This window comes from Diachasma alloeum, unplaced genomic scaffold (assembly GCF_001412515.2).
Source record: "Diachasma alloeum isolate Michigan unplaced genomic scaffold, Dall2.0 Dall_scaffold_14958, whole genome shotgun sequence".
Lineage (NCBI taxonomy): Eukaryota > Metazoa > Arthropoda > Insecta > Hymenoptera > Braconidae > Diachasma > Diachasma alloeum.
Window position 1 is genome coordinate 81198 of NW_021682723.1, and position 26562 is coordinate 107759.

Genomic DNA, 26562 nt, shown 5'->3' on the forward strand with positions numbered 1-26562 from the left:
TTGTTGAAAACATAAATGTAGAGAATACATGGAATGAACTTATTAAAATTTAATCAGTGGAGAGAGTCAGTCGGTCTAATTCATCTTGAAATGATTTGTTTTTGTTTTTATAATTTTATATTGTGGGCTAATCCACGCAGCCAATCAAGGACATTGTTTTAATGGTTATGGTCTGCAAATACATTCATTTTGGACGTTTATTTTGGTGGACGAAATGGTTTTTAGACGATTTGGGTCATTGGACCAAATGATTTTGGGCCAAAATCAATTGGACGAAAAGGTGTTGGACGAATGGTTTTTGGACCAAAAGTACTAGACCCGATCTAATTTATTTACTCTATATCTTTGGAGGAGAGGATACTGTTCAGTAGGCTCCGGTACGTTTGGTCCAAAATCTTTTGGTCCAATCTCTTTTCGTCCAACGTCAGTTCATCCAATGAAGTTGTTGGTCCAATTTTATTTCGTCCAATCATTCTTTAGTCCAATATTTTCTTTGTCTAATATAATTTTGTTCCAAAACAATGCGGATTATTTTGGGAAATGGGAAATTATTTAGGGATTTTTTTTCAACATTTCAAGTAATTGAAACAATTTTATGGCAGTTCTAAAGGCACTGTTGTACTGGGTTTGTAAGTTGCTCGCGTGTACGTGAATCTGGTTTGGTGTCGTTATCAATGGGTAATTGGTTTTGAGTTTCTCGGGTTTGTGTTTGTATTTCCCTGTGTTTAAGTTCTGTTTATGCCGTTTAATCTGGGCCGAATTGAACGTATCACTCATTGGACGAAATGATTTTTAGACCTAGTGAGTTTTGAACGAAATGAATTTTTTGACGAAGTGATTTTGGACGAAATGTCATTGGACGAATTGTTTTTGGACCAAATGACCCCTATCCTATTCCGTAAATAGAAAGATTATTGACTAACTGATAGGTCTACATTCTCGAGACTTGATATGAAATGATTTTAGAAGAGAAAAACAAAGGAATTTCATAAATGTGGGTCATCATCCAGAATAATAACAATAGAAATGAAATAATGCTATCGTTCAATAAGAAAAATAAAAGAAAGAACAATAATCAATAGTAATAATAATACTAATAATACAAAATGCCGGAAACTCCGGTCTACCCAACTTGATACAATCCAAAAGAATTATGAATCAAATATATTTGTTGAATTGCTATCCAGAGAAACACTGAAGAGGCTCAGTTGTTCATTTATTAATTTTTCAATGGTAAATGTACGGTGAGCAGGTCTGTAGACACTGCCTGGGCTTCCCAAATGCCTGTTATCCGCGATACTAGCCACGATATATTTTTCTTTCACTCGAGCCTCCGGAGAACAATCAGATAAAAAAAAGATGAAGAATACAATACTAAATCCGAATGATAGAGTCGCCTCAAAAACCTCCGGATAAGGTCCGGAGAACCTTATTCCCACCTCCGTTGTCGAGTTTGCTCGAAAAGCTTCTTAATTGGATCCACACAACAGATACGAAAATTAGAGAAACTTGAAGCGATGCAAAGCGATTGACAGTAGAGATGGAAGTGAAAAGAAAGAAGGCGGAAATCATCATTGCCCTCTCAATCTCATACTGTCTCACTCCATTTCTCTCGGACCTTGACATTGACCCTGAACTTAAATATTAGTCAATCCCGGCCTCATTTGCAAATTTCGCCGGCCCCGTGCTGTCCGGTGGTGCCGTCTATGCTCTCAGGTGCGTATCCCCGGTGGTCAGATGATATGTGACGTCTTTCCGGTGTAGAGGGTTGCCTTGTAGATGGACCTCAGCGACTACTCATACTATTGACGGTTTCCATGTATGTGTTTGTGTGAGCTCCGGAACGTGCTGCGCCCTCGTGGGATATTCTTTTTCCGCGAAACCCCGAATCTGAATCACTCCGCGAGACAATGATAAGTGTGAAGGGCGTGACTGTATGAGATTTTCGTTTGTTGTTTTCCATAATTTCAGAGCATGGCGCCTTGTTCCACAGGCCTACAGGTAGTCCTCTCCGGTGGCTGCTAACTTCCTGGTATTCTTAGTGAGTCAGGACTCCTCGTTGGCATTAATCATTCCACTCATTCCTCCATTTTTTAAATTCTAACCTCACTACTCGAGAGCGGAGCATGCGAGCGCATTAATATTATGTTATTTCATTTACCCACACTTCCAATCGAGGACACAACGAACCCACTTCGTCACAGTATAATAAGCAAACTAAGGACGCGATCTCAGAGAAAATATAGCTGAATAGTACAAAGAAGTACTGCTTGGTAGTCACGCTAGAGATCAAGAATGCTTTCAACTCGGCGAAATGGAAGAGTATTATTGAGGCATTGGTGAAGTTCAATGTACCGGGATACTTGCAGAGAATGGTCGGCAGCTATTTCACTGGAAGGGTCCTTGAATACGATACGGAGTATGGCTCCAAAGAGTACAGAGTCACCGGAGGTCTACCGCAAGATTCCGTATTGAGTCCTCTATTGTGGAACATCATGTATGATGGGTTACTGAAGCTGAAATTGCCGCGCGATAGTAAACTCATGGCATTTGCAGATGACGTGGCGGTAGTCATTGTGGGCAAATACCTAGAGGAGATCGAACTCAATTTTGACACAACCTTCGAGACGATTTGCAGCTGGATGGATACAGTAGGCCTGAAATTAGCAGAACACAAGACAGAGACTGTGCTGATCACCAGCAGAAAGAAAACCGAGACAATGACGCTGCAGGTCGGGTCCTGTGAAATCACCTTTCAGCCGTTCATCCGATACCTGGGCGTGATGATCATTGCACGACTCAATTTCAAACAGCAAGCGGAGCACGTGGGTGACAAGGCGTCTGGAGTTAGATCCACCTTATCACGTCTCATGCCCAAGATTGGAGGCCCCAAGCTAAGAAGACGAACGCTGATGTCTTCAGTGGTTACGTCGGTGCTCACATATGGTATTCCCGTTTGGGCTGACGTACTCGAGCTGCAGGCAGCGCGGCGTAGGATCGCACCAGTCTATCGGCTGAGTACTCTGCGAGTTGCGAGTGCGTACCCGACAGTATCGGAGGACGTAGTGTGTGTCATCGCCGGGTTGCTCCCTATAGAAATATTGGCCGAAGAACGACGGCCATTGTACCAGCAGAGGAAATCGAAAGCACTGAGTGCAGTAGAACTCAATGCAGAAGAGAGGCAGAAGAGTCTGGAGCAATGGCAGCTCAACTGGGACACCTCTACCAAAGGGAGATGGACACACTGTGCGATTCCACAGGTAGGTGATTGGATAAACCGAACCCATGATGAGGTTAATTATTATCTCACGCAAATGCTCTCGGGACATAGGTGCTTCCGGGCGTATCTTCATAAATTCAAACATGAGGATTCCCCGGAGTTCACATTCTGCACGGGAATCGATGAGGATTCGGAGCATGTGTTTTTCAGATGCCTCCGTTGCAGTGAGGGTCAGCGTACTTTGGAATCAGCCCTCGAAAGGGAAATCGTGCCTGAGAATCTGGTGGAAGCTATGCTGTCATCGCAGGCAGCCAGGGACGCTACGAGCTACTTCGTGGTGAAAGTCATGAAGGCCCTTAGAAATGAAGAACGCAAGCGAAAAGCTGCCAAATAAACGAGGAACCTAATGGAACCTCCGCCCCGCACACAACATCTGAGCACGACAGGAGGACGTATGTTACATGAAAACAACGTGGAAGAGCAAACAGCTGAGGCCTCCCTCGCAAAGTAATACTTAACGGTGGTGCCGCGAGGGGAGTAAAAGATTCGTGAATTTGTCTGATTGGAGTTTGGTCGGTATTGGTCCTTGTGACCCGAGTCCGACATACCCCAGTTGTCGGAGAAAATCTCTAGGATTCTCTCCCGCAAAAAAAAAATTAAAAAAAACATTAAAAAACATTTAAAAAAACACACACATACACACACTCCGCCGAGCCGCCGCTCCTAGGAACTGCAGGACCTTGTCGTTGGTGGAGGGCCTTAGGGATGCATCCCAAACTAAGAAGCAGTTGAAGCCGAGGCTTGTCTTTCTTAGGACATATTGGAGGAGAAACCGAACTCTAAAAGAGGTGTGCAGGTTGGGCTCCCTAATAGGCTACAGTAAATAATGATTAGTGATGACAAATTACAAAGTTCCCATGCGGGTGTCCCTGAGAACCCGCCATTAGTTCCGATCGAGTGAAAGCTTCGGTGGGTGAAGCCGGCTCCACGGATTGTGGGAGGAGCCAATCATCACATTCATTAAAGGTGGACTCCTTGGCCTTGGATGCTACAAGGAGAGACGATTCGCAGACTAAAAGGAGACGGAATGCTGTCATGCATGGGCACGACTTGGAAAACTCATCGCAGACCTTCATGAGTATGTCCAGCCCAGGATAAATGTCCACAAGCAGATGAAATGCAAGGTAGCAACTAACGGCAGCGCATTCAAACGTCTCAAAAGTTTGGAGGAGGCACGCATCACAGCACGACCCTTCTTCACCAAACCCGTGCAAACTCCACCAACACCACCCACGTTGCGTTTATGGACGGACTCCGAAATGACGGCAAAGGACTGGGATTGGAGGACCCGAATACCATGCAGTCGGCCCGAGATGTCCGCAAAGCACTGCGGAGAAAACGCTCGAAAGGCTCACCTGCAGCAGAAGCCCAAAAATTGAAGAAGCTGAAGCAACAGGATCTGACCAGCAAGGCAGCCCCGCAGACTGCGGAATCTTCCGATCCGTCTACTAAGCCTGAATGGACGCAGGTGAAGAAGAACAAGAAGGAGAAAAGAGGCAGGCCGGATAGCTCCACTCACAGCCGCCTCCCAAAAAGACGAAGGGAAAAAAGAAACAGGAGAGGAAATCGATCTGATTATACGCCCCAAGGACAAGGAGAAGTACTCGGATCTACTACGCCGGGTGAAGAAGAATGTTCCCTCCGAGGACGTTAGTGATTGTGTCGATAAGATCCGCCATACAGCAACCGGGGATATGCTGATCATCTTTAGCAGAACGACGACTGACGGAACACCTAAGCTACGTACGGCCATCGACAATCTCCTTGGAGATGAGACTGAGGTGCTTAGTAAAGGGCCACGAGAAGATCTCGAGATCAAAGCTATTGACGAAACCACATCGAAGGAGGATGTCATCGAAATCCTAAGAGTAGCAGCTGAGGAGGAACACGAGATCCAAGCGGATGCGGTCAAGTCCCTTCGTAAAGCTTATGGAGGTACCCAGACTGCCTCCGTGAGACTCACAGCTACGACAGCGAAGAAGATCCTGGGGGAGCACGGAAAGATTAAAATAGGCTGGGTCAATTGCCTAGTGAGAAGAGTGGAGAGGCCATTAAAGTGCTTCAAGTGCTGGCACTATGGCCATTTCGCTACCAAATGCAAGAGTGGGGTCGATCGGTCCAAAATCTGCGTCAAATGCGCTGAGCCGGGCCACACCATTGCTGTCTGCAAAAAGGAACCCAATTGTCCCTTGTGCACTGAGAAAGGGAACACGGAGAACTGCGCTCATATTGCTGGCTGAACCAGCAATATGAGGTGCCCAGTTTATCAGGAGGCGCTACAGAAGTTAACCAACAGACGACGATGAAGGTGCTACAGCTCAACCTCAATCATTGAGAAGCTGCACACGACCTGCTCATGCAAACGGCCCGGGAGCTGAAGCCTGACCTAGTCACGATGTCGGCGCCATACCGACATCTTGGTACTCAATGTTGGATTCCTGACGCCAGCAAGAATGCTGTAATCTGGGCTTGTAGAAATCAGCCATTCCAGAGCATCATCAGCGAGGGTATACAAGATTGCTCTGTGAAGGTTAAAGTTGGCGGAATTTACTTCTACAGCTGCTATGCCCCACCGAGCCTCGCCATGGACGAATTCACCGACTTCCTGGATGAACTGACCGAGGATGCAAAGCGGCACTTTCCCGTGGCAATAGCTGGGAACTTCAACGCCTGGGCAGTTGACTGGGGAAGTAGGGAGACGAATCCCAAAGGGCCAGCTGTACTGGAAGCAATGGCAGCGTTGGACGTAGTTTTACTGAACAGCTCCGACGAACCGACTTTCATGAGAGGAGATACGACCTCGATTGTGGATCTTACTTTCGTGAGCAGCACTCTTGCAAAGGAGAACGGCTCATGGAGAGGAACTGACATTGAGACTGCAAGTGACCACTGCACGATTCTTTGGTAGGCAAATATTACCGCCCTAACACCTAAGAAGACCAACTGCATTGGTTGGAGGATGAGCACTTTTGATCCTAGCTCCTATTCAGCAGCCTCGGATGATCGCCCGATCAGTGGCAGCAATTCCACTGAAAAGGCACAAAATGTCGTGAGAAGGCTGACGGAAGCTTGCGATGCAACCATGACCAGGAAGCGGACCACAAACCGGCACCCACCGGTGTATTGGTGGAATGAAACATCGCCATCCTGCGAAAGGAGTGTAATGCAGCTAGGAGACGGTCTCAGCGTGGCCGCACGAAGCCGAATTCCGAGGATTTGCAAACGAGATATAGGGAAGCACGCCGAAACCTCAGCAAAGTCATCAAGCGCAGTAGAAAACAATCTTGGAGGAAACTACTTGCTGAGGTGAAAAGCGATACGTGGGGTAGACCATACAAGGTGGTGATGTCAAGACTGAATAGTCAACCATTGCCATTACCAACGTGTCCTGTGCTGATGAAAAAAATCATCACGGTGTTGTTCCCGCAACAACTAGAACTTCATCAGACAGACGAACAATGGAAAGAGATGATGATTCCGCCAATCACCAAGGAAGAATTGATGGAAGCCTGCAATAGGGTGGGTAACACCAACGCCCCTGGTCTGGATGGAATCCCCAATATCGCCCTGAAGTCAGCTATCCACGCGATACCGGAGATGTTTTTGGACGTATATAACGAGTGCCTAAGGGAGGGCTCCTTCCCTGCCATGCAGAAGTAGCAGAGACCGGTACTACTCCCGAAAGGGAAAAAATCACCGGACGACCCGTCATCATACCGTTCGCTCTGCATGCTCGATACTGCTGGCAAGATCCTCGAGCGTATTGACTATCAACGCATAGAAACAGCAGTCGAACCCTTGTTAGCGGACAATCAATATGGGTTCCGGAAAGACCGGTCCACTCTGGATGCGATCAGCCTAATCGTCGACATCGCCAAGGACGCGATCTCAGGAAAGAGATGGCTAAATGGCACGAAGAAGTATTGCCTAGTAGCGACACTAGACATCAAGAATGCTTTCAACTGGGCCAGGTGGGACCGTATCATGGAGGCTCTTGAGAATTTCAATGTGCCGGGATACTTGCGGAGAATGGTCGACAGCTATTTCACTGGAAGAGTCCCCAAGTACGATACGGACAGTGGTCCTGAGGAGTACAGAGAAACCGAAGGGGTACCCCAAGGCTCAGTATTGGGTCCCCTATTGTGGAACATCATGTATGACGGGCTGCTGAAACTGGGATTGTCGCGAGAAACTAAACTCGTGGCATTTGCAGATGACGCGGCTATCGTCATTGTGGGGAAATACTTCTAGGAGATCAACTACACCTTCGACATGTCCTTTCACATGACCTTCGCAGCGATCCGCTGTTGGATGGACACAGTGGGCCTGAAACTGGCGGAACACAAGACAGAGGCTGTGCTGATCACCAGCAGAAAGGAAATAGAGACAATCTCGCTGCAGGTCGGGTCCTGTGAAATCACCTCCCAGTCGTACATCCGATACCTGGGGGTGATGATCGATGCTCGAATCAATTTTAAACAGCAAACGGAGCACGTGGGTGTCAAGGCGTCTCGAGTTAGATCCACCTTATCACGTCTCATGCCCAAGATTGGAGGTCCCAAGCAAAGAAGACGAACGCTGCTTTCATCGGTGGTCACGTCACTGCTCACCTATGGCATTTCCATCTGGGCTGATGCACTGCAGCTGCAAGACTCACGGCGAAAGATAACACTAGTCTATCGACTGAGTGCTCTGCGAGTAGCGAGTGCATACAGCACGGTATCCGAGGATGCAGTATGCGTCATTTCCGGAATGTTACCTACTGAGGTATTGGCCGAAGAGAGATGGTCTCTGAAACAGCGCAGCAGAGCTCAGCGCAGACGAGAGGCGTAAAAGCTTACAACGATGGCAGCGAAAGTGGGACGCCTCTACCAAGGGGAGATGGACTTATCGTCTGATCCCACAGGTGGCCATCTGGGTAAGTCGAAAATATGGAGAGGGCAATTATTATCTGTCACAAATGTTTTCAAGACACTGGTGTACCCGGGGGTATCTTCACAAATACAAACATGAAGATTCCCCGGAGTGCCTATTTTGCACAGGAGTGGACGAAGACACAGAACATGTATTCTTTACATGCCCCCGCTTAAATGAGATCCGAAGTACATGGGAGTCCGACCTAGGAAGTAAGGTCGAACCTGAGAGCCTGATGGATGCAAGGCTGTCATCAAAGCCTGGGCCACAACGTGTAACTTTGCGGCTGAAGTCATGAAGGAGCTCAGTAATGAAGAACGCAAGCGCAAGGCTGCAGTATAGGTGAGAAATCTTTTTGAAACCTCCTAATCACGCACAACATCTTAGCGGGTTAGGGGGACGTACATCAGATGAAAAAACGTGGAAGAACAAACAGCTGAGACCTCCCTCGCAAAGTAATACTTCACAGTGATGCCGCGAGGGGATCAAAGGTTAGTGGAAATATGTCTGACTGGAGTTTGGACGATATTGACAGTTTTGTCCGAATCCGACACTCAGTTGACGGAGGGATCCTGCTGTCCCCTCTCTCAAGTGGTCGTGCGTGAATGCATTCTCCCAACAGACAAAAAAAAACACAGACACACATAGGCACCCACACACACATACCCACACATCAGTGATCAAGCCCAATGCACTGATTGTCTGGCCAATAGAAGAACAGAAATATGATATACTCAGACTTGGGAAGAAGGACATCCTGGATGATGAGGTCTGTATCTCGGTCGATAGAATCCGCAGAACGTCTGCTAGAGATCTATTGATCATTCTCACCAAGGAGAACAAAGATGGAGGCCATAGACTCCAAAAAACCATCGCTGAACTCCTTGGAGATGACGCTGAGGTTGTTGGTAAGGGGCCATAAGAAGACCTCGAGATCCGTGATCTCGATGAAACGACGATGAAGGAGGAAGTTCACGCAGCCCTGCAAGAAGCGGCGGGAAAAGCATACAAAATTCTGCTCGCTGCCGTCAAGTCTCTTCGCAATGCCTATGGGGGGACTCAAACTGCATTGGTGACACTGCCGTCGTCGACGGTGAAGATCATTCTGAGCGACCGCGGTAAGATCATGATTGGCTGGGTAAACTGCGGAATTAGAGTAGTGAAGAAACCAACCAAATATTTCAAGTTCTGGCATTATGGACGTTTCACCACCCAGTGCAAGAGTGAAGTGGACCGGTTCAGTCTCTGCATTAAGTGCGGAGAAGGTAGCTATGAGGCCGTCGAAAAAGGCAGCGTAAAGAATTGTGCTCACGTCGCTGGTAGCAGTAGATGCTCAGCATACAAGGAGGCGCTCCAGAAGCTCACTAACAAACGACGATGAAGGTCTTGCAACTCAACCTCAACCATTGCGAGGCCGCACACGACCTGCTTATGCAGACGCTGCGGGAACTGAAGCTTGACCTTGTCATTATCTCAGAGCCGTATAGACATATTGGTGCCCAACCCTGGGTTACTGAGATCACCAAGAAAGCTGTCATCTGGGCTCATGGGAACCAACCTTTCCAGAGCACCACGAGTAACAACGAGTATGGTTTGCGAGGGCTAAGGATGATGAAATCTATTTCTACAGCTGCTACGCTCCACCGAGCCTCTCGATTGATGAGTTCACCGATTTTCTAGATAGACTGGCGGAGAATGTGAAGCAGCACTTTCCCGTAGCAATAGCCGGGGACTTCAATGCCTGGGCAGTCGATTGGGGAAGTAAGGAGACGAACCCCAGAGGACAAGCTGTACTGGAAGCTATGGCAGCGTTGAACGTGGTTTGGCTGAACAGCAGCGATGAACCGACGTTCATGAGAGGAGAGGCAAGTTCAATCATGGACCTCACCTTTGTGAGCAGCACACTTGCAAGAAGGAACTGCTCATGGAGAGTATCTGATATTGAAACTGCAAGCGACCACCGTGCGTTACTTTGGCCGACGTGTACTGGCCAGACAACAGCCTTAGCACCTAAGAAGACCAGCTGCATTGGCTGAAGAGTGAGCACTTTTGATCCTAGCTCCTATTCAGCAGCGTTAGATGACCGCCCGATCAGCGGTTACAGTGCTACTAAAAAGGCGCATAACCTTATAAAAAGAGTGACAAAAGCCTGCGATGCCACCACGACTAGGAAGCGAACCACAGACCAGCATTCACCGATGTATTGGTAGAATGACATGATCGCCATATTACGGAAAGAGAGTAACGCAGCCAGAAGATTGTACCGGCGTGGCCGTAAGAAGCCGAACTTTGAAGAGCTGGAGATGCGGTATAAGAAGGCACGCCGGAAACTTAGCCAAGTCTTAAGTATAGTCAAAAGCAAGCCTGGAGTGAGCTTCTTGCTGAGGTGGAAGGCGATCCATGGGGTAGACCATATAAGGTGGTGATGACTCGCTTCAAGCGTTAACCAATGCCATCGCCTACGTGCCCTGTATTGCTGAAGAAAATCGTTACAGTGTTGTTCCCGCAACAACCAGAACTCTATCACTCTGACGTATAGGAAGCAGAGATAATGTTGCCACCAATCACCACAGAAGAGTTGATGGAAGCCTGCAACAGGGTGGGTAACACCAAGACGCCTGGCTTGAATGAAATCTCCAATATCGCCCTGAAGGCAGCTATCCACGCGATGCCGGAGAAGTTGTTGGACGTATACAACGAGTGCCTAAGGGCGAGCACCTTCCCTGCCATGTGGAAGCACTAGAGGTTAGTACTGCTTCCGAAAGGGAAAAAAGCACCGGACGATCCGCCCTCATACCGTCCACCCTGTATGCTTGATACCGCTGGCAAAATCCTCGAGCGTATTGTCCATCAACGAATAGAAACAGCAGTCGAATCCCTGTTGGCGAACAACCAATATGGATTCCGGAAAGGCCGATCCATTTTGGATGCTATCAACCTTGTCATCGACACCACCAGGAACGCGATTTCAGGGAGAAGATGGCTCAATGGCACGAAGAAGTATTGCCTAGTAGCGACACTGGACATCAAGAATGCTTTCAACTCGGCGAGATGGGACCGTATAATGGAATCTCTCGCGAAGTTCAATGTACCGGAATACTTGCGGAAAATGATCGGCAGCTACTTCACTGGAAGAGTTCTTGAGTACGCCACGGAGGACGGTCCCGAGGAGTACAGAGTCACCGGAGGTGTACCTCAAGGCGCGGTATTGGGTCCCTTGTTGTGGAACATCATGTTCGATGGGCTACTGAAGCTGGAACTGCCGCGGGAAACGAAGCGCGTGGCATTTGCAGATGATGTGGCTGTGGTTATTGTGGGCAAATACCTGGAGGAGATCAACCTTAGTTCCGATATGACCTTCGAGACGATCTGCCGCTAGATGAACCATGGGACTGAAAATGGCAGCACATAAGACAGATGCCGTACTAATCACTAGGAGAAGGAAAATTGAAACAATCACGCTGCAGGTGGGTCCTGCGAAATCACCTCCATGCCGTACATCCGATACTTGGGGGTGATAATCGATGTCCGAATAAATTTCAAGCAGTACGCTGAGCACTTGGGTATCAAGGCGTCTGGAGTCAAATCCAGCCTATTGCGCCTCATGCCCAACACAGGAGGTCCGAAACAGAGAAGAAGAGCATTACTGTCGTCGGTGATCACGTCAGTGCTCACCTACAGCATTGCCATCTGGGCTGATGCATTGCAGTTGCAGGAATCACGCCGGAGAATTGCTCCAGTCTATCAACTGAGTGCTCTGCGGATTACGAGTGCTTATCGTATCTGAAGACGCAGTGTGCGTCATCGCCGGGATGCTCCGCCTAAAAATTTTGGCGGAAGAACGAAGGTCATTGGATTAGCGGAGGAAATCTGGGATACTGAGCGTAGCAGAACTCACTGCAGACGAGAGGCGAAAGAGTCTGCAAAAATGGCAGGAGAAGTGCCACAACTTGTCAAAGGGAAGATGGACTCATTGGCTGATCCCATAGGTGAACGGTTGGTTAAACTGTACCCATGGTGAAGTTAATTCTGATCTGACGCAAATGCTTTCGGGGCATGAGTGCTTCCGGGCGTATCTTCATAAATTCAAACAGGAAGATTCCCCGAAATGCCCACCCTGCACCGAGGGCGAGGAAGATGCGGAGCATGTATTTTTCAGATGCCCCCGCTTTAGCGAGATCCGACGTATTTGGGAATCGACTCTTGAAAAGGAAGTCTTTCCTGAAGACATGGTGGAAGCTATGCTGTCATCGCAGGCAACCTGGGACGTAATGAGGAACGTCGCGGCAGAAGTCATGAAGGAGCTCAGGAATGAGGAACGCAAATGGAAAGCCGCAGAATGAACGAGGAATCTACTGGAACCTCCTCCCCGCACCCAACATCTCAGCGGGACAGGGGGACGTACATTAGATGAAACAACGTGGAAGAGCAAATAGCTAAGACCTCCCTCGTGAAGTAATACTTAGGATAGTACCGCGAGGGATTAAAAAGTTAGTGAATTTGTCTGATTAGAGTTTATTCAGTATTGGTCCTTGTGTTCAGAGCCCGACATACCCCAGTTGTCGGAAAAAATCTCGGATTCTCTCTCGCAATTGGGAATGCATAAATGCATTCTCCCAATAGACATCAAAAAACACATACACACACAAACCTATTCTGCTTGCAAGGGCAAGACGAGAACTTCTGTTGCTAGCCTACGCTTGGAATGTTCCAGAAGCTTCGAGATTTGAAAAAGCTGAACGTTATTCCACCCCGCGATAAAACTACTGAATCCTCGCTATGGAAGTCTCCAAAATACTTCGATCGCATTAAGTTTAATCGTTGAAGTACTATTACATACCCGAAATCACTGAGAAATGATTGAACACGAAGTCGAAAAAAATCGACATGCACGTAATGAAAAGAGAAAATCATTCAATTAGTGCATTTGAGGGACGCTGTTCGAATTAGATCACGTCGGGGTCACCAATGCAGTGATTGTGGTGGTTGAGAGAGACAACAATCACTAACATGAATGAAGCCAATAAACTCCAGAAGATATTTATATTATCCCCGGGCCATTTTCGGTCAACCTTAGATGATTTTAAGGCATAAATTATTTGGAAAGCGGGATGTTACATGCCATCCATCGACTTTCCGGACCTCTATATGAGGGAAATAATTGAATAATTATCAATGCACAAATTAAAAAATTCGGAGGCACACGGGCTCGAACACAAGTGGGGTATGTGTACAAGTTCTGAAATTCGGAGATATGGAGGAGGCCACAATAGCTCAATTGGCAGAGTACCTGTCCGGCAATCAGAACATGTGGGATCATACTCCACTTGTGTTCGAGCCCGTTTGTCTCGGAATTTTTCAATTTGTGCATTGATAATTATTCAATTCTTTCCCTCATATAGAGGTCCGGAAAGTCGATGGATGGCATGTAGCATCCCGCTTTCCAAGTAATTTAGCTCGGAGCTCCTCCCATGAATCAATCAGGAGCATTATAAAGTTTTACAACTCTTCCAATTACAGGGGTCCTAGTATGAGCATAGTGGGGGTAGCGGAGTGAATCCAGTGGGGGTAGCAGAGTGAGTGCAGTGGGGATGAGGAGCGCCTCACGTGGCGAGTGGGGAAATTCAAAATTTTTATCAAGCTAAACCTTTTTCATTTGATTTGTCATTCAGTCATTTCTAGCACTAAGATGAAAGTGGAACGCGAGGCAAGAGGGAAACAGTGGGGTGAAATGAAACCGTCCAAAAAACGACTGTTTAACGCAATTCAAGCAGAAAAAACTTTTTTTATTCATTTTTTTTTGTTAAGTTTTTTTCATTCTTGGGAGTACTGATGGGAATAATAATTTTCCATTTAGTAAAATGGAAAATTATTGAGAAGTTTTGATGTACGAAAATATTGTCAATGGATTATTCGATTGAAATTCAGCATTATATTTTCCTTTTTTCCCCTCTGGGTCGCTCCTGGGCCTTGCTCTGGACGTTGGATTTTGCTGTTTCATTTTGTTTTCAATTAATCCATTGACAAAATCTCCGCCCGTCAAAACTTCTCAATAATTTTTCATTCTACTGAATAGAAAATTATTATTCTCAATACACCCAAGAATAAAAAGAAGTTAATAAAAAAAAATATTTAATAAAACAAGTTTTTTCCTTGAATTACGTCGAGCAGTCTTTTTTTTTGACTGTTTCATTTTGCCCCATGTTTCATTTTGCCCCAGTGTTTCATTCTTGGCTAATAATAAAGTTTAGTAGACACGAGTCGAAAAGTGTTTATCTTTTCTAATTAATTTTGGAGTTTCAAAGGAGAAAATGCACATTTCAAAAGTTCCAATTTGTCCGGAGTGTGGCATTACCCCTACTTCTTCCCGGGCTGACTCAGGGGACCCCAATCAGTTAGAGGGGACCGTCATAAACGCTTTAAGACCGATACAATGGGCCTATTCAATCTATTATATGTTCGGTAATTGGGTTCGGGAGCTGCGATCACTCGATAAGCACCTCTTACCCTTCCCTGATATAGATATTCAATATACCGGTCATAAAATCTCTTTCTTTGCGATTATTTCCAGAAGATATGGTTTATAATGTTTCCCCCATAGGACAATCCGTGACCGTGACAGTTGTCTTTTTTTCTGGTTTTCACGCTAATGTCTCTCTTCCTGTTTGATGAACCTTAAATGTTTCATACTCATTCGAAAGTCTATAAAAAAAAGCTTCAAGTTGACATGTGAATCATTTCGTTCATTTTTCATTAAGTTATCGCACTTTTAGGGAAAAATGTATTTTTCGTGCTTTTACTTCAAAATCAACTTCGGCTGGATTTGTCTACTCTTTCGCGTCAAATCAACGGAAATATTGATATACCAATTCGAAGAGTGTTATTCGTTCTTCAAATTGTGATGTATTGAATGCTATTTAGTTGAGTTTTCATAAAGTTATCGGAGATTGTTTCTCTTTTGAACGTCATCTGGCATCCTGAAATTCTTTCTTTTCATCCATTATTGGATCTTTGCACATGACCAATGAGGATTTATTATGCACCAGTTTGAAAATCTCAACGAAATTTTCAAAAATGCGTATGATTTCTCTCATGGACGCGAGAGAGGCATCGACACATTTGTGTGGGCTAGCTCAGCCTACGCTCGCTGCTGCTCGCTGAAATGCCCCTCGACCAGCTGATGAACATACCAATCATGAACGCTCACTTATCGCGAAAGCTATATCAATTAATCGGCATCGTCGCTGAAGCCCTGAAGGCGCCAAAGCAGCAATGATCACCTGTTGATAGCTAGGGCCCGGTGGTTGTCCATCTCCTGGTTTAACGCATCGACGATGATTACAGGAAAACCTGGGAGGCCAGGCAGCGCGAAACACTCAGGCGTCGTCACTGATGGAGTTCCTGCCATTCATAAATGAACCTGCCTTCGTGATGAAGGTTTATGAACTCGAGGCTCAGACTCTCACCTGAGAACACTGCAGCAACGGCTCCTCCGTCCGGAGATGTCGCATCCGGATCGACTGCTACAACTCAGGATGCTCAGGTGACTAATATTAGCCCGAATCCAGGAGTTCAGTCGGCTCAAACTCAATGCACTCTCGAGGCCAGCGTAACTACAACTCTTCAGTCCCGGACAGACTCACCACAGACTCGCCATTCGTAGGCCAGGTCGAGGGAGCAACGTTGCCTCAGAAAAATCAGGCCTCACAGTCAAAACAGTCAGCTCAACGTGGAGCAAAGCACATCTACCTGTGCTCCACGTGTGAAGGAATTCATGACACCACGGCCTGCCCAGTCTTGAAGGGTCTTTCTCCGAGGGCAGGAGAGAGGTAGTTTCACAGCGCTATCTCTGCTACAATTGTTTTGGACGGCACGCCGAAAATTAGGTGCTACCTCTGCGGTTCAACTCACCACTCACACCTGCGTCCGCCCTTATCAGCTCCAGCTCGTCTGGCAGTCACTACTCCTGAAGCAGCTGCTCCTACCCAAGTACAATCACAATCATCGCAGACAACCTCTTAAGCAGAGCAGAAGCCGCCCAGGTCATTCCAGCGGCGTTGTTCTTAGGTTTCAGCTTTTGGTTTAGGTCAACTTACGGTCAGCTTATGTCAGCTCACGGCTTTGCAACGTCAACGCGAACCGCCCAGATCACTTCAGCGACGCTGTTTTCAGCTCTTGGCTTAAGTCAGCTCAACTACAGTCCACTACGTAAATCAGGGCAAGGCTTCTTCATTTCATCTTTTGGTGCAGCCCGTCGGGACAGCGCTGTACGTCGTCATCGGGATCAGCTCCAGACCGCCACGCAGCTCTTAACCAATCTTACACTTCGTCGTTCTCCGCGGTCTTCATTGCTACCTCAGCTCATCAGGAGCCCGGATGAGCTGACGGTTTCGTCAGCTTAACAAAGTTGGCTCCAGGGTACCGCGTGATCGCCAGAATGACCTTAGCACATGAACCTCAGGGTTCAGGAGGGTTGAGGGTTTTGGTTGATGCGCGGTAGCTTGAACCTATCTTATCCATGCATTATCTTCCTCGTCTATCTACATCCACGTGACCCTCAGAGCTGCTCAGGAGAATGACATAAACGGCACAACATTTCACCAATTCTATCATAATATCATCGAATCTCAATCACTGCTTAAGACTCTTCTCTTTGAGCTCTTCGTTTTCAGCTGTTTCCGACTGCAAAGCATTTACGACCCTGACCGACTAGAGGATCTGGAGGGACGGCAGGGATACTTGAATCTGGACGGGATTTACGACCCCTAAGGATTGGGTGTCCTCGTGCCTGGCCAAAAACCACGGGAGGGTCGTCAATACCTCAGCTCAACGTGTGAACATAACCTGCTTCTGGTTTTGAACATTTTTTATCTTGGTTTTTATTACAGCACATCATAAAAGAATCTGATCATCAACTTGGCAATTGCTGATCATGGGAGAGAATGTTGAAAATCCATTGAAGACGAATTCGAACGGGCGCTGTCGCTCTCAGCTGACCATTCGAGAGCAGCCCATTCAGGACAGCTCACGAATTCTTCACTCCACCTCACTCACACTACGTCGCACTTCACACCTCAGTCGCTCTTACGTCTCGGATGTGATTACATATACATCGCGTATATCTGTCTGCTCGATTTCTATAATCTTTTGTCTGCTCATTAAATCTTATTAGGTGTATAACTTAATTTTGATCTTTTTTGTCAAAAATTTTTTTATATTATAAAATATATAAATGTAACGTTTTCGATGACCTTACGCCATCGATCGGGCAACCTACGAATACCATCGCGAAAAAAATTTGCAGGCTTTGAGGCGATGAAGTCATCGACGAATTATCGTATATCATCCAGAGTTTGGAAGCGGCTTTCCTCCAAGGCGCGCTGCATGGACCGGAACAGATGGTAATCAGAAGAAGCCAGGACCGGTGAATAAGCCGCGTGCGGAACAACCTCTCAGCCCAAGCTTAAAATCGTTTTCTGAGTCGCGCGAGCAACATGAGATCGAGCGTTATCATGGAGCAACATGACTTTCCGGCTCCCTTGCACAGTAAATGGCCTCTTCTCATCAAGTACGTCGCTCAATTTGTTCAATTATCAACTGTAGCGTTCTGCAGTAACTGTCTGACCCATTTCCAAAAGTTCGTAATAGAGTATATCCCTTTCATATCCCACCAGATCCAGAGGAGAACCTTCCTCATGTGAATTTTTTGTTGGGGAGTGAATGTCGATGGTTGTCCTGGATTCACCAATGACTTTTTCCATTTGGGATTAGCAATAAAACTATATTTTTCATTTCCCGTCACAATTTTTGACAATTTTTTTTTGGCACTTGGCGAGCAGCGAAAGACAAGTGCTGATGGGTTGACAGAGGGTGGATTCAGTCAGTTCGTGTGGAACCCATCTTCCTACCTTTTGTATTTTTCCCATTGCGTGTAATCGTTTAGAGACTGCTGCTTGAGTAAATCCTAGCTGAGCTGAGTCTTTGTCGAGTAATTCTTGCAATTCAGCATCTTCAAATTTCGGAGGCTGTCCAGGACGCTCCCGATCACTAAATTAAAATCACTTTCTTTAAAGCGTCTATACCAATATTTTCACGTATTATAAACACAATAACCTTTCGAGAGTAGGAAAAATCGTTTCGTGGGCTGTAGTTGCATTTTTTCCTGTTGGAACTCGTACAGAATACAGTGCCGAATGTGCTGCATATCAGTCGCCATCGTATAGAATACTCTTTTGTGAAGTTATGCAGCTCTTCCAGACATAACATATATCGTATTAAGAACTGTAAGCTTCACTCTTAAAAATCGGAAGTGAGCGCGTAAATATTTAAATTTTAAATGAGGTAACTCACTCAATGAAAGAAAAGCTCAAGATTAAGTTATACACCTGGTAACTGTCGTACGGGTCATTATATTCAGTACATTACTTTTCTCAGTGCTCTCAGTTCCCTTGTTTATTTTCTGACTTTTGTGTACATTTAATATTCGCTTAGTGACTATATATTGTGTTTCATGGAAAACCACGTGGACAGTGTGATTTTTTTCGACCCGCTCACGTACTCTCGAAAATCCATTGACATCTCATCCGTCGTTAATCTATTCCACCAATTTCAGATCCGACATCAAACAACGCGAAAAGACAGGGATAATCCGATAGTAATGGGTAGATGCTTCTTAGCCATTCAAAAACTGGTGCTACCATGGTAATATTTTGGGATAAATTCTAACTTACGATACTACAAGAAATTATGTACTGCCCGAAAGTTTCGTTGCAAAGAAATGAAGGAGGCAAGTTTGCTAGGTTCAGCAGTTCTTGACTACTTTAAAATGTATTAAATCGATAATTTTTACAATTGAAAGCTTTCTTTCATAAAATTTGACGAGGGCGATTGTATGCAGGGAACCTTGTAACAAAATTGACATTTAAGAAATAGAAAGTTTGAATTTTATAAAAGCTTAATTGAATTTTCTGTTGATAATGTTTTAAGGAAATCCGTTTGTTTGAGAGCGAACTTTTATTAGTTTTGTCATGATTTATTCACTTACTTTTGAGTACTAGCTTCTCTTAAGTTGATATTAATTATACTTAATCGAGAAGCCTAGTAATATGCCTTGAGAATTCGTATTAGGATATTAATGTCGAGGACATTCGGTTCACCCCGTGTGTAGGGTTTAGAGATGAGAGACCATTTGCTGGCAAACAATGTTCGCCCGAAACGTTCGCTCGAAGTATATTCATGTATGACGGCCTTAAGGAGAGACCGCGATGAAATTTGAAAGTCCCTGGATTTTGATGGGACTAAGCTTAAAGCTTTTGGTACTTATTGGAGGTCGATACAAAGTAATATTGAAGCCGCTACCGAAGATTTTCGCCACATAGAAGGGGTCAAAATGGATGAAAATGGTTTGAACCTTCAAAACAGTTCAAGTGCCTTATTTTTCAATAAATTGAGCCGAAATTTGGTATACACATAGTTTTTATATACCCAAGTATAGCTACGGATGGATTTTAGAGAATAATTTTTTTAGTATATATCTGAATTTTTTTTCTCCCTCGTAATATACCTGAAAATCATGAAAGATGTCGAATATTCATTTATATATAGTCTCTTTGAAGCACCTCTTTTTAAGATTCTTATATCAATTCCTGCCACATTTCGAACTCTCCAGTCTCCTGAAAGCAAAAATAGTATTAGAAACATGGTTCAAATCTGTCAAAAATTATTCAGTATTCCACTTTACAATTTTACTTTCGGTATCGTGAAAGGTTGAACTATTTTACCATTTTAGAATGCTCCAGCTTTGTATTATGGTACTCTTTTCCTCTGCTGTTTCGACACTTCAGCGACTCGCTGCTTTCATTCCATTTTTACTCGTGAATTTCTTTGGAGTGATTATCTGTTGATTTCCAATACGAGATACTCTCCTATCGTATTGTTGACGAAAAATTTTCTTTAAGTAAGAACTGAGTTTTCTGTTCTTGATGCTAGCTCTTAGTTGCTGAGAATGAAGACAACTCATGTTGAATCTAGCAACTCCATTCGTTACAGAAATTCGTAGTTTTTTCAATGACATGAACACATGCTTCGGACAATTTATCCATATGACGGAGTGTAGAGACGCGTTAGCGTTTCGTGTTCCTCCTCTCGTGCATCGTTGAAGAAGTTCATCACCAGATAACAGAGGCTGAATACGGAGATTGAATAGCTTTGACCACGTCTAGATTCAATTTGACCGACATCTGCTTGTGATTCCCAGGTGGTTGTTGTCGTCCTCTACGTTTATAATAAAAACACCATGAATTTTCACCTTTGAGGCAGTCTTCATGGTTAGATTTCTCATCAGTTGATGAGCAATGTTTCAGTGATGCGAAAATACCTTTCCTCATAGCACCGATGTCTGGCCGATTGGCAATGATTGCATTCCTGTAGAAATTTCCAAGAGCTTTTCTAGTGAGTGCCGTCAATGTCCCTGTACCCCGTCCTCGCAAATTAGTCCCTCCTTTCTTCGAATCTTTACATAAATTAGTGAGTCCTGTGACTACACGTTTAGCAACGTGGTTAATGCACTCCTCCTTGATAATATCAGCCGTTCCATAAGGTTTCAGTTTCTTCACATGACTGACAGTCTTAGAGTCACCGTCGGACAACATAACTGTATAGCGGAACTTTGCTTTTTCAATGGATCGAAGCCACAGTCTTTCCTATCCCTATCCCTATTCCGTACAGTGAGGTATGGCTTCGCTTATGCCATGTACCATCGTAGCTAACGCCGATATCTACCACCGAGTCCTCCTTCAATGTTGAATTCAACGCCATGTGAGATCGTCACACTGCTGAACACGATTCAGAGAGAACCTATTGCTTGAGAATTGCATATTCTTTATCGAATTGCGCTATGTGATCTCTGTAAGCAGATTCTTGCTTCACATTCGTATTCACAATGGTACCAAAAGTTTTCATTGCAGTGTTTCCGATTCCATGACAAGAAAATGCGTCTTCCATTCTACGATTGATTTAATAAGCAGTTCTTTGAGAAGTGCCGGCAATCCTTGCACTAGTCCAAGCCTCTCCAAAAGAATTTCCACAAGTCACACACACTACCATCAATTTCATTGCAGCACCTGCCGTGTCTATAATTCGAATTTGTGGAGCTTTTGTAGTGCAAAAATCATAGCGAATATTCTCGAGCAATTTGTGTAGAGCAGATTGTTGAATGAAGAAAAACTGACCATCAGGATTACTTTCAGTGGGAATTTCTCTTGTCAATTGAAAAGCTTTGAATTTTTCCGCAATGGTCCCCGCCATATCACTGACATTATCCATCTCTCTCTATCGTCGTTGAAGCGGGGTAGATTTCGTGTCATACGAGTGATAGTCTTGTTCGCGTACCTAATATCATTGCTGTCTTTACTTTCCTTGGCATCGTTGGAGGTTGGGTTGGTTCTCGGTTTCGTTGAAGATGATATAGTCATGGATGCAGGTTTATCTCATTGCATTTTGATTCGTTGATTGCGTTGTTCACGTCCATTCTGATCCTCGAGCATACTGTGATAAAAATTCGTGAGATCCAGAGGCTCTCGTGTTCTCATAGCGTCGTATAGCTCCTTTGACGACAAACCCATGGAAATTTGCTTCTTCGTATCCTTGAAGTTCAGTTTCAAACGATCACACCTCCTCACTTTGTCGTAAAAATATTTCGTTAGGTCTTCATATTGCTAAGTCGGTCATTCGGGTGAGACGAGACGAGATGAGACCAAGCCCCAATTTTCAAGACTCATGCGAGACCGAGACGAGACAGAGCTGAACGATACGAGATTTTTCTGGTCATCATGAGTTTTCGGACGAAACTGCTCCTCCACACCATCTTCAAATTATCTTAAGAATTCCACTATTAGAAGATAGCTTATTGGAGTATTGTCGATTCATCCGAGTTACCGAAATTGTGAATTTATCTTCATTTGAATGCTTGTATGTCTCCCTCGCTAAACCACACGACAAAAATATTGAATGAGAAAATGATGAAAATATAAGATAAATGCATTTGAACAGATTCAGAGTAATGCCCTAAATAAGTGGAATGTTGCGGTCATTTTTTAATGATAAAAATAAGGCAGAGCAGGGCAGAGTGTGGTTGGGAGAGTGCACATAATATGGCGTTTCATTCTGCCCCACTTCCTTATATAATTTTTTTTCAAAATTCAAAATCAAATTTATTTTAACGTATGTAATGATTTTTCTTTGGCCTCAACAAATACCCAATAAACCCTATCCCAAAATTCTCGATTATCCAAACACGGCCAAATCATTACCTTCGTTCTCGTAATCCGACAAGTCTGAAACGCCAAAAACCATAACGCTAAAATTGGACTCTAGGAACAATCAGCAGCTCATTCAATCGAATGAATGCTCGGCTTCGAATGTTTAGGGCGCCAGCCGGTTTTAGTAACGCGGAATCGACGAACCGCAAACGGAACCGTATTTTCTTAAAACTAACTACTGATTGTCCCCAAAAATCCAATAACGATAAGAACATAACGAAAATCGTACGCAGAAAGGTGGATTACGAGAGTACGGGATTTACTTGGTTGCTCAGTGTGCGGGTTGTGGAGAGAGGGGTGGATACGTGGAGGAGAACATCAATTAACAAAGCCAATCATCGATCAAGAAACCAACAAACCAATATCTTAAACTCTAAACGGGATGGATATAAGTCGATATTCAGTAATAAAACATAATTATACTGACGTGTTCCGGTATTGCCCAAAATTAATACGAAATCGTAAATTCGTACAAATACAAAATTACATCAATGTAACTCAAAATAATTTTAAATTACTCTGAAATGATCCATTAAAATCCAAAAGACTCGAAAATATGCGAATAATAATTTTAAGTATGAAAAAGAAAGGGATCCCAACCCAAAGCTGATAGAAAGATGCAAAAGTNGCATCACTACTCCAAAAGACTCGAAAGATGCGATAAATAATTATGAAAGTATGAAAACGAAAGCGATCCCAATCCAAAGCTGATAGAGAGAAGCAAAGGTNGAGAGGGGTGGATACGTGGAGGAGAACATCAATTAACAAAGCCAATCATCGATCAAGAAACCAACAAACCAATATCTTAAACTCTAAACGGGATGGATATAAGTCGATATTCAGTAATAAAACATAATTATACTGACGTGTTCCGGTATTGCCCAAAATTAATACGAAATCGTAAATTCGTACAAATACAAAATTACATCAATGTAACTCAAAATAATTTTAAATTACTCTGAAATGATCCATTAAAATCCAAAAGACTCGAAAATATGCGAATAATAATTTTAAGTATGAAAAAGAAAGGGATCCCAACCCAAAGCTGATAGAAAGATGCAAAAGTATTGTCCACGAGGGGGGGGGGCACGAATCCGAGAGAGAGAGAGACTATAGGAAGGTAGCGTACGTGCGAGAGAGAACGGATGAGATAGCTACGCGAACTAAAGAGAGAGCTAATGGTTAGATAGGAATTTTATCTTTTCGGACAATAATTAGTCGACCTCTAGATTTTAGAGAGCAGTTATAATTATTTCCGGAGGGCTCGCCATTTATAACCTATTGAAATCGGGGACATTATCCACCGAAAGATAGCAAAATGAGTTAGAGAGCTTGAATCAGCCATGTGGCTGATTTACCGGAATGGAGCATTTCTGAACCGGAAATGGAGGTTTTCTCCACGAAAATAGCAAGCGTTTTACTCATTCTGGTCTCAAACGATTTCCAGAATAATAGGTAGCTTATTCATCATTGCAAGAGAGCTTAAATAATTTTATTGTCCTGGATTACAACCATAAAAGTCAAAGTAACTGAAAAGATAGCGTCCCTATGCCCAACCGGAATCCAAAACTCGACGAACGCTAGAGAGCATCAAAAGGCGTAAAAGGTAGCGTAACAACATTTCAGGTAGCATAATTTTTCCCCCAAAACACTTGTGAGTTGGAGAAAAATATAAAGAAATAGGTAGCATGTGATCATGACGTAAAGAGAGCGAAAAAAGGTAGCGAGCAAAGAGGTAGCAATGAAACAGGTAGAGAGTGGCATCAATCATCGTAGCGAGACGCATAAAGCATGAATTTTCGCACAAAAATTATTTTAGGTAGCATTATTAACTATTCAGGTAGCTATGGGGGAGTATTTGGTTCGTTTGGAGGGTTTTCCCTCAAACCTCGTATGTCGACGTTGGCGTCCTGACGCAAGGTAGCGACGCCATCCCACGTGGTCCTATTTATTTTTCATAAAATCGCACAAAATTCGCCAAAATTACGGATAAAAAAGTACACCGGTACTCACCATGATCCTGTAGTGTCGAGATAACCGAGTTTTGGTTAATTATGTACGAGAATTACCACCGAAATTAGCGTCTTACGCGCGGTGTTAGGAGAGAGCTCTTGTGCAAGTAACGTCCGGGTGACTACTGCAAGGGCCACTACCGCGTGTGTCCGCTCGGGCCTGTTGCATAGCGGTGGGGAGTCTGGGGGAGACTAGACCTGTACCATGGAGAATAGAGCCCAGGAGGTCGAACATTTGTTACGATAATGCGCCTGAAACCCGGTTTCAAATACCTCGAGGGCGCTAGTGTCACATCACTATCGGCCGCTTGGAGGGGATATATGGGACGGGTGGTAGGGCGCATACTGTTTTGCAAGCCAAGTTGTCAACATTCTTTATTCGAAATAGGCAAGAAAGAAATGCCTTCTATTGATTTACATAAATAAAGTTTGTAACCAGAGGACAAAGAGAATGAGTTCTCAGCCATTGATGAGGACGAGGCCACTGAGTCACCTGAATTTAAATGGATCTGATTGTCTGGCTCTCTCGGGAGAGGAGATATTGCGAATAGATCAGATTCTAATTGGACTTCTGGCTCCAATATGTCTGATCTGATGTGAATTCGATCGTCTGCCTCGTTTGATGCATCCATGGTTAATTTGGATGACTGAATTTCTAGTTGGTCGATAATGACATCTGGTATGCTTGGCTCTCCTTTTCTCACCTCTTGGGGATTCGCTGGTCCAATGTTCTCTTTCTATAGATTGACAAAATATAAAGAATTGAAAAAAGGTTTCAGAATACTTCATCTGTAATGCTACTTTCTTAATTTGATAGTAATGTGACCATGGAAAAAAAACAAAGAAGATGACTAATTGCATTTATTTTTCTAGCTAGGTTTAGATTAATTTTCGTAGAACAACTTGTTACTTACCTCACAGATATTGTCTTCAGGACATACGATATTGCCTTGGTTATTTTGTGGAATTGCACTTGGCTTTATGGTGATTCTTCCTCGGTCCATGGTGTGTTTGATCCCATTGGGGAGAAATACTTCATAACTTCTCAATACATCTTCTGATCGAAAATGCAACTCACAAAGAACTTCGGTATCTTTTGCCGTACGACCTATAAGTTCTTCCCACTTGTGTCGAATAAACGTTTTTTTGTCCTAGAGCGGTTATATAATAATGGTTTAATAGTTTAAACCTTTACTGGGAATTATTTGAATTACATTAAGTTAATCAGAATCATAAAAATACTAACGGTTTGTGGAAATCCAAACATTGTTTTATTTCATACCACATGTTGTTTATTTCTCTTTTTATCACTTGCACTTCCCGAATTACAACCGGGGAATGAGCACACACTCCTCATACTGGCCTTTTACCTTATAATTTGACTTTTATTCCGTAATTAATTAATGTTACAATTCACATTACCCGCAAAACAAAAAGGTAAACAATGAACGTGAACTGGGCTATGACATTTGAATGCAAACATGTGATAGTGATTAGGAATCTACTAACATATGCTCACATCATGTACGTGAGTGCTTGCGGAGGAACAGCAGCGATGCCTGTGTTCACATATACAATTATGGTCGCCGACCGCCGTCCCGTCTCATACTGAGGCGTATCGCCCATATGAGTTCGGCCTCATGGTCTCTATTCTCCATGACCTGTACGATGCTGACTCGAGTGTTGGAGAGGCGAACTATTGATATCCTCGGCAATTGTGCGCGAAATATTTAAAGATTTAAATTTTCATATCATTGATTTTAATTATTTTAAACGGATAAAACTGTAATTAGTTGAAGGCGAACTGAACTGAGATCTTTGAGCGTCTCTTTGCTCAATCAGCGACCGAAACAAGGTAACTTACTTACAGAGGGCACTGTCCGGAGAGGAATTAGGACTTTACCAACGAAAACCCAAATTTAACAAACTAACAGCCCCGCTCTCTCTCTCTCTCTCTCTCTCTCTCTCTCTCCCGCTCCCTCTAGCTCTCCCTCTCTCTCTCCCTCTCTCTCTCCCCCTCTCTCTCCCTCTCGCTCTC

General features: G+C 44.3%; 2 protein-coding genes across 2 annotated transcripts; both read left to right on the forward strand.

Annotated features, from left to right (window-relative positions):
- The first annotated feature begins 7552 nt into the window (after positions 1–7552).
- LOC107047029 lies at positions 7553–8113 on the forward strand. Its single transcript, XM_015269754.1, has 2 exons — positions 7553–7681; positions 7763–8113. The coding sequence occupies exons 1-2, from the start codon at positions 7553–7555 to the stop codon at positions 8111–8113; spliced, it is 480 nt and encodes a 159-aa protein (XP_015125240.1).
- A 1039-nt stretch (positions 8114–9152) lies between these two features.
- LOC107047030 lies at positions 9153–9575 on the forward strand. The gene has a single exon (XM_015269756.1). The coding sequence runs from the start codon at positions 9153–9155 to the stop codon at positions 9573–9575; it is 423 nt and encodes a 140-aa protein (XP_015125242.1).
- The last annotated feature ends 16987 nt before the right edge of the window (positions 9576–26562 follow it).

Coding starts and splice junctions, on each gene's coding strand:
- LOC107047029 (XM_015269754.1), top strand. CDS start 7,553: ATGTCCTTTCACATGACCTTCGCAGCGATCCGCTGTTGGATGGACACA. Junction 7,682..7,762: donor TAGAGACAATCTCGCTGCAG/GTCGGGTCCTGT, acceptor AATTTTAAACAG/CAAACGGAGCACGTGGGTGT.
- LOC107047030 (XM_015269756.1), top strand. CDS start 9,153: ATGAAGGAGGAAGTTCACGCAGCCCTGCAAGAAGCGGCGGGAAAAGCA.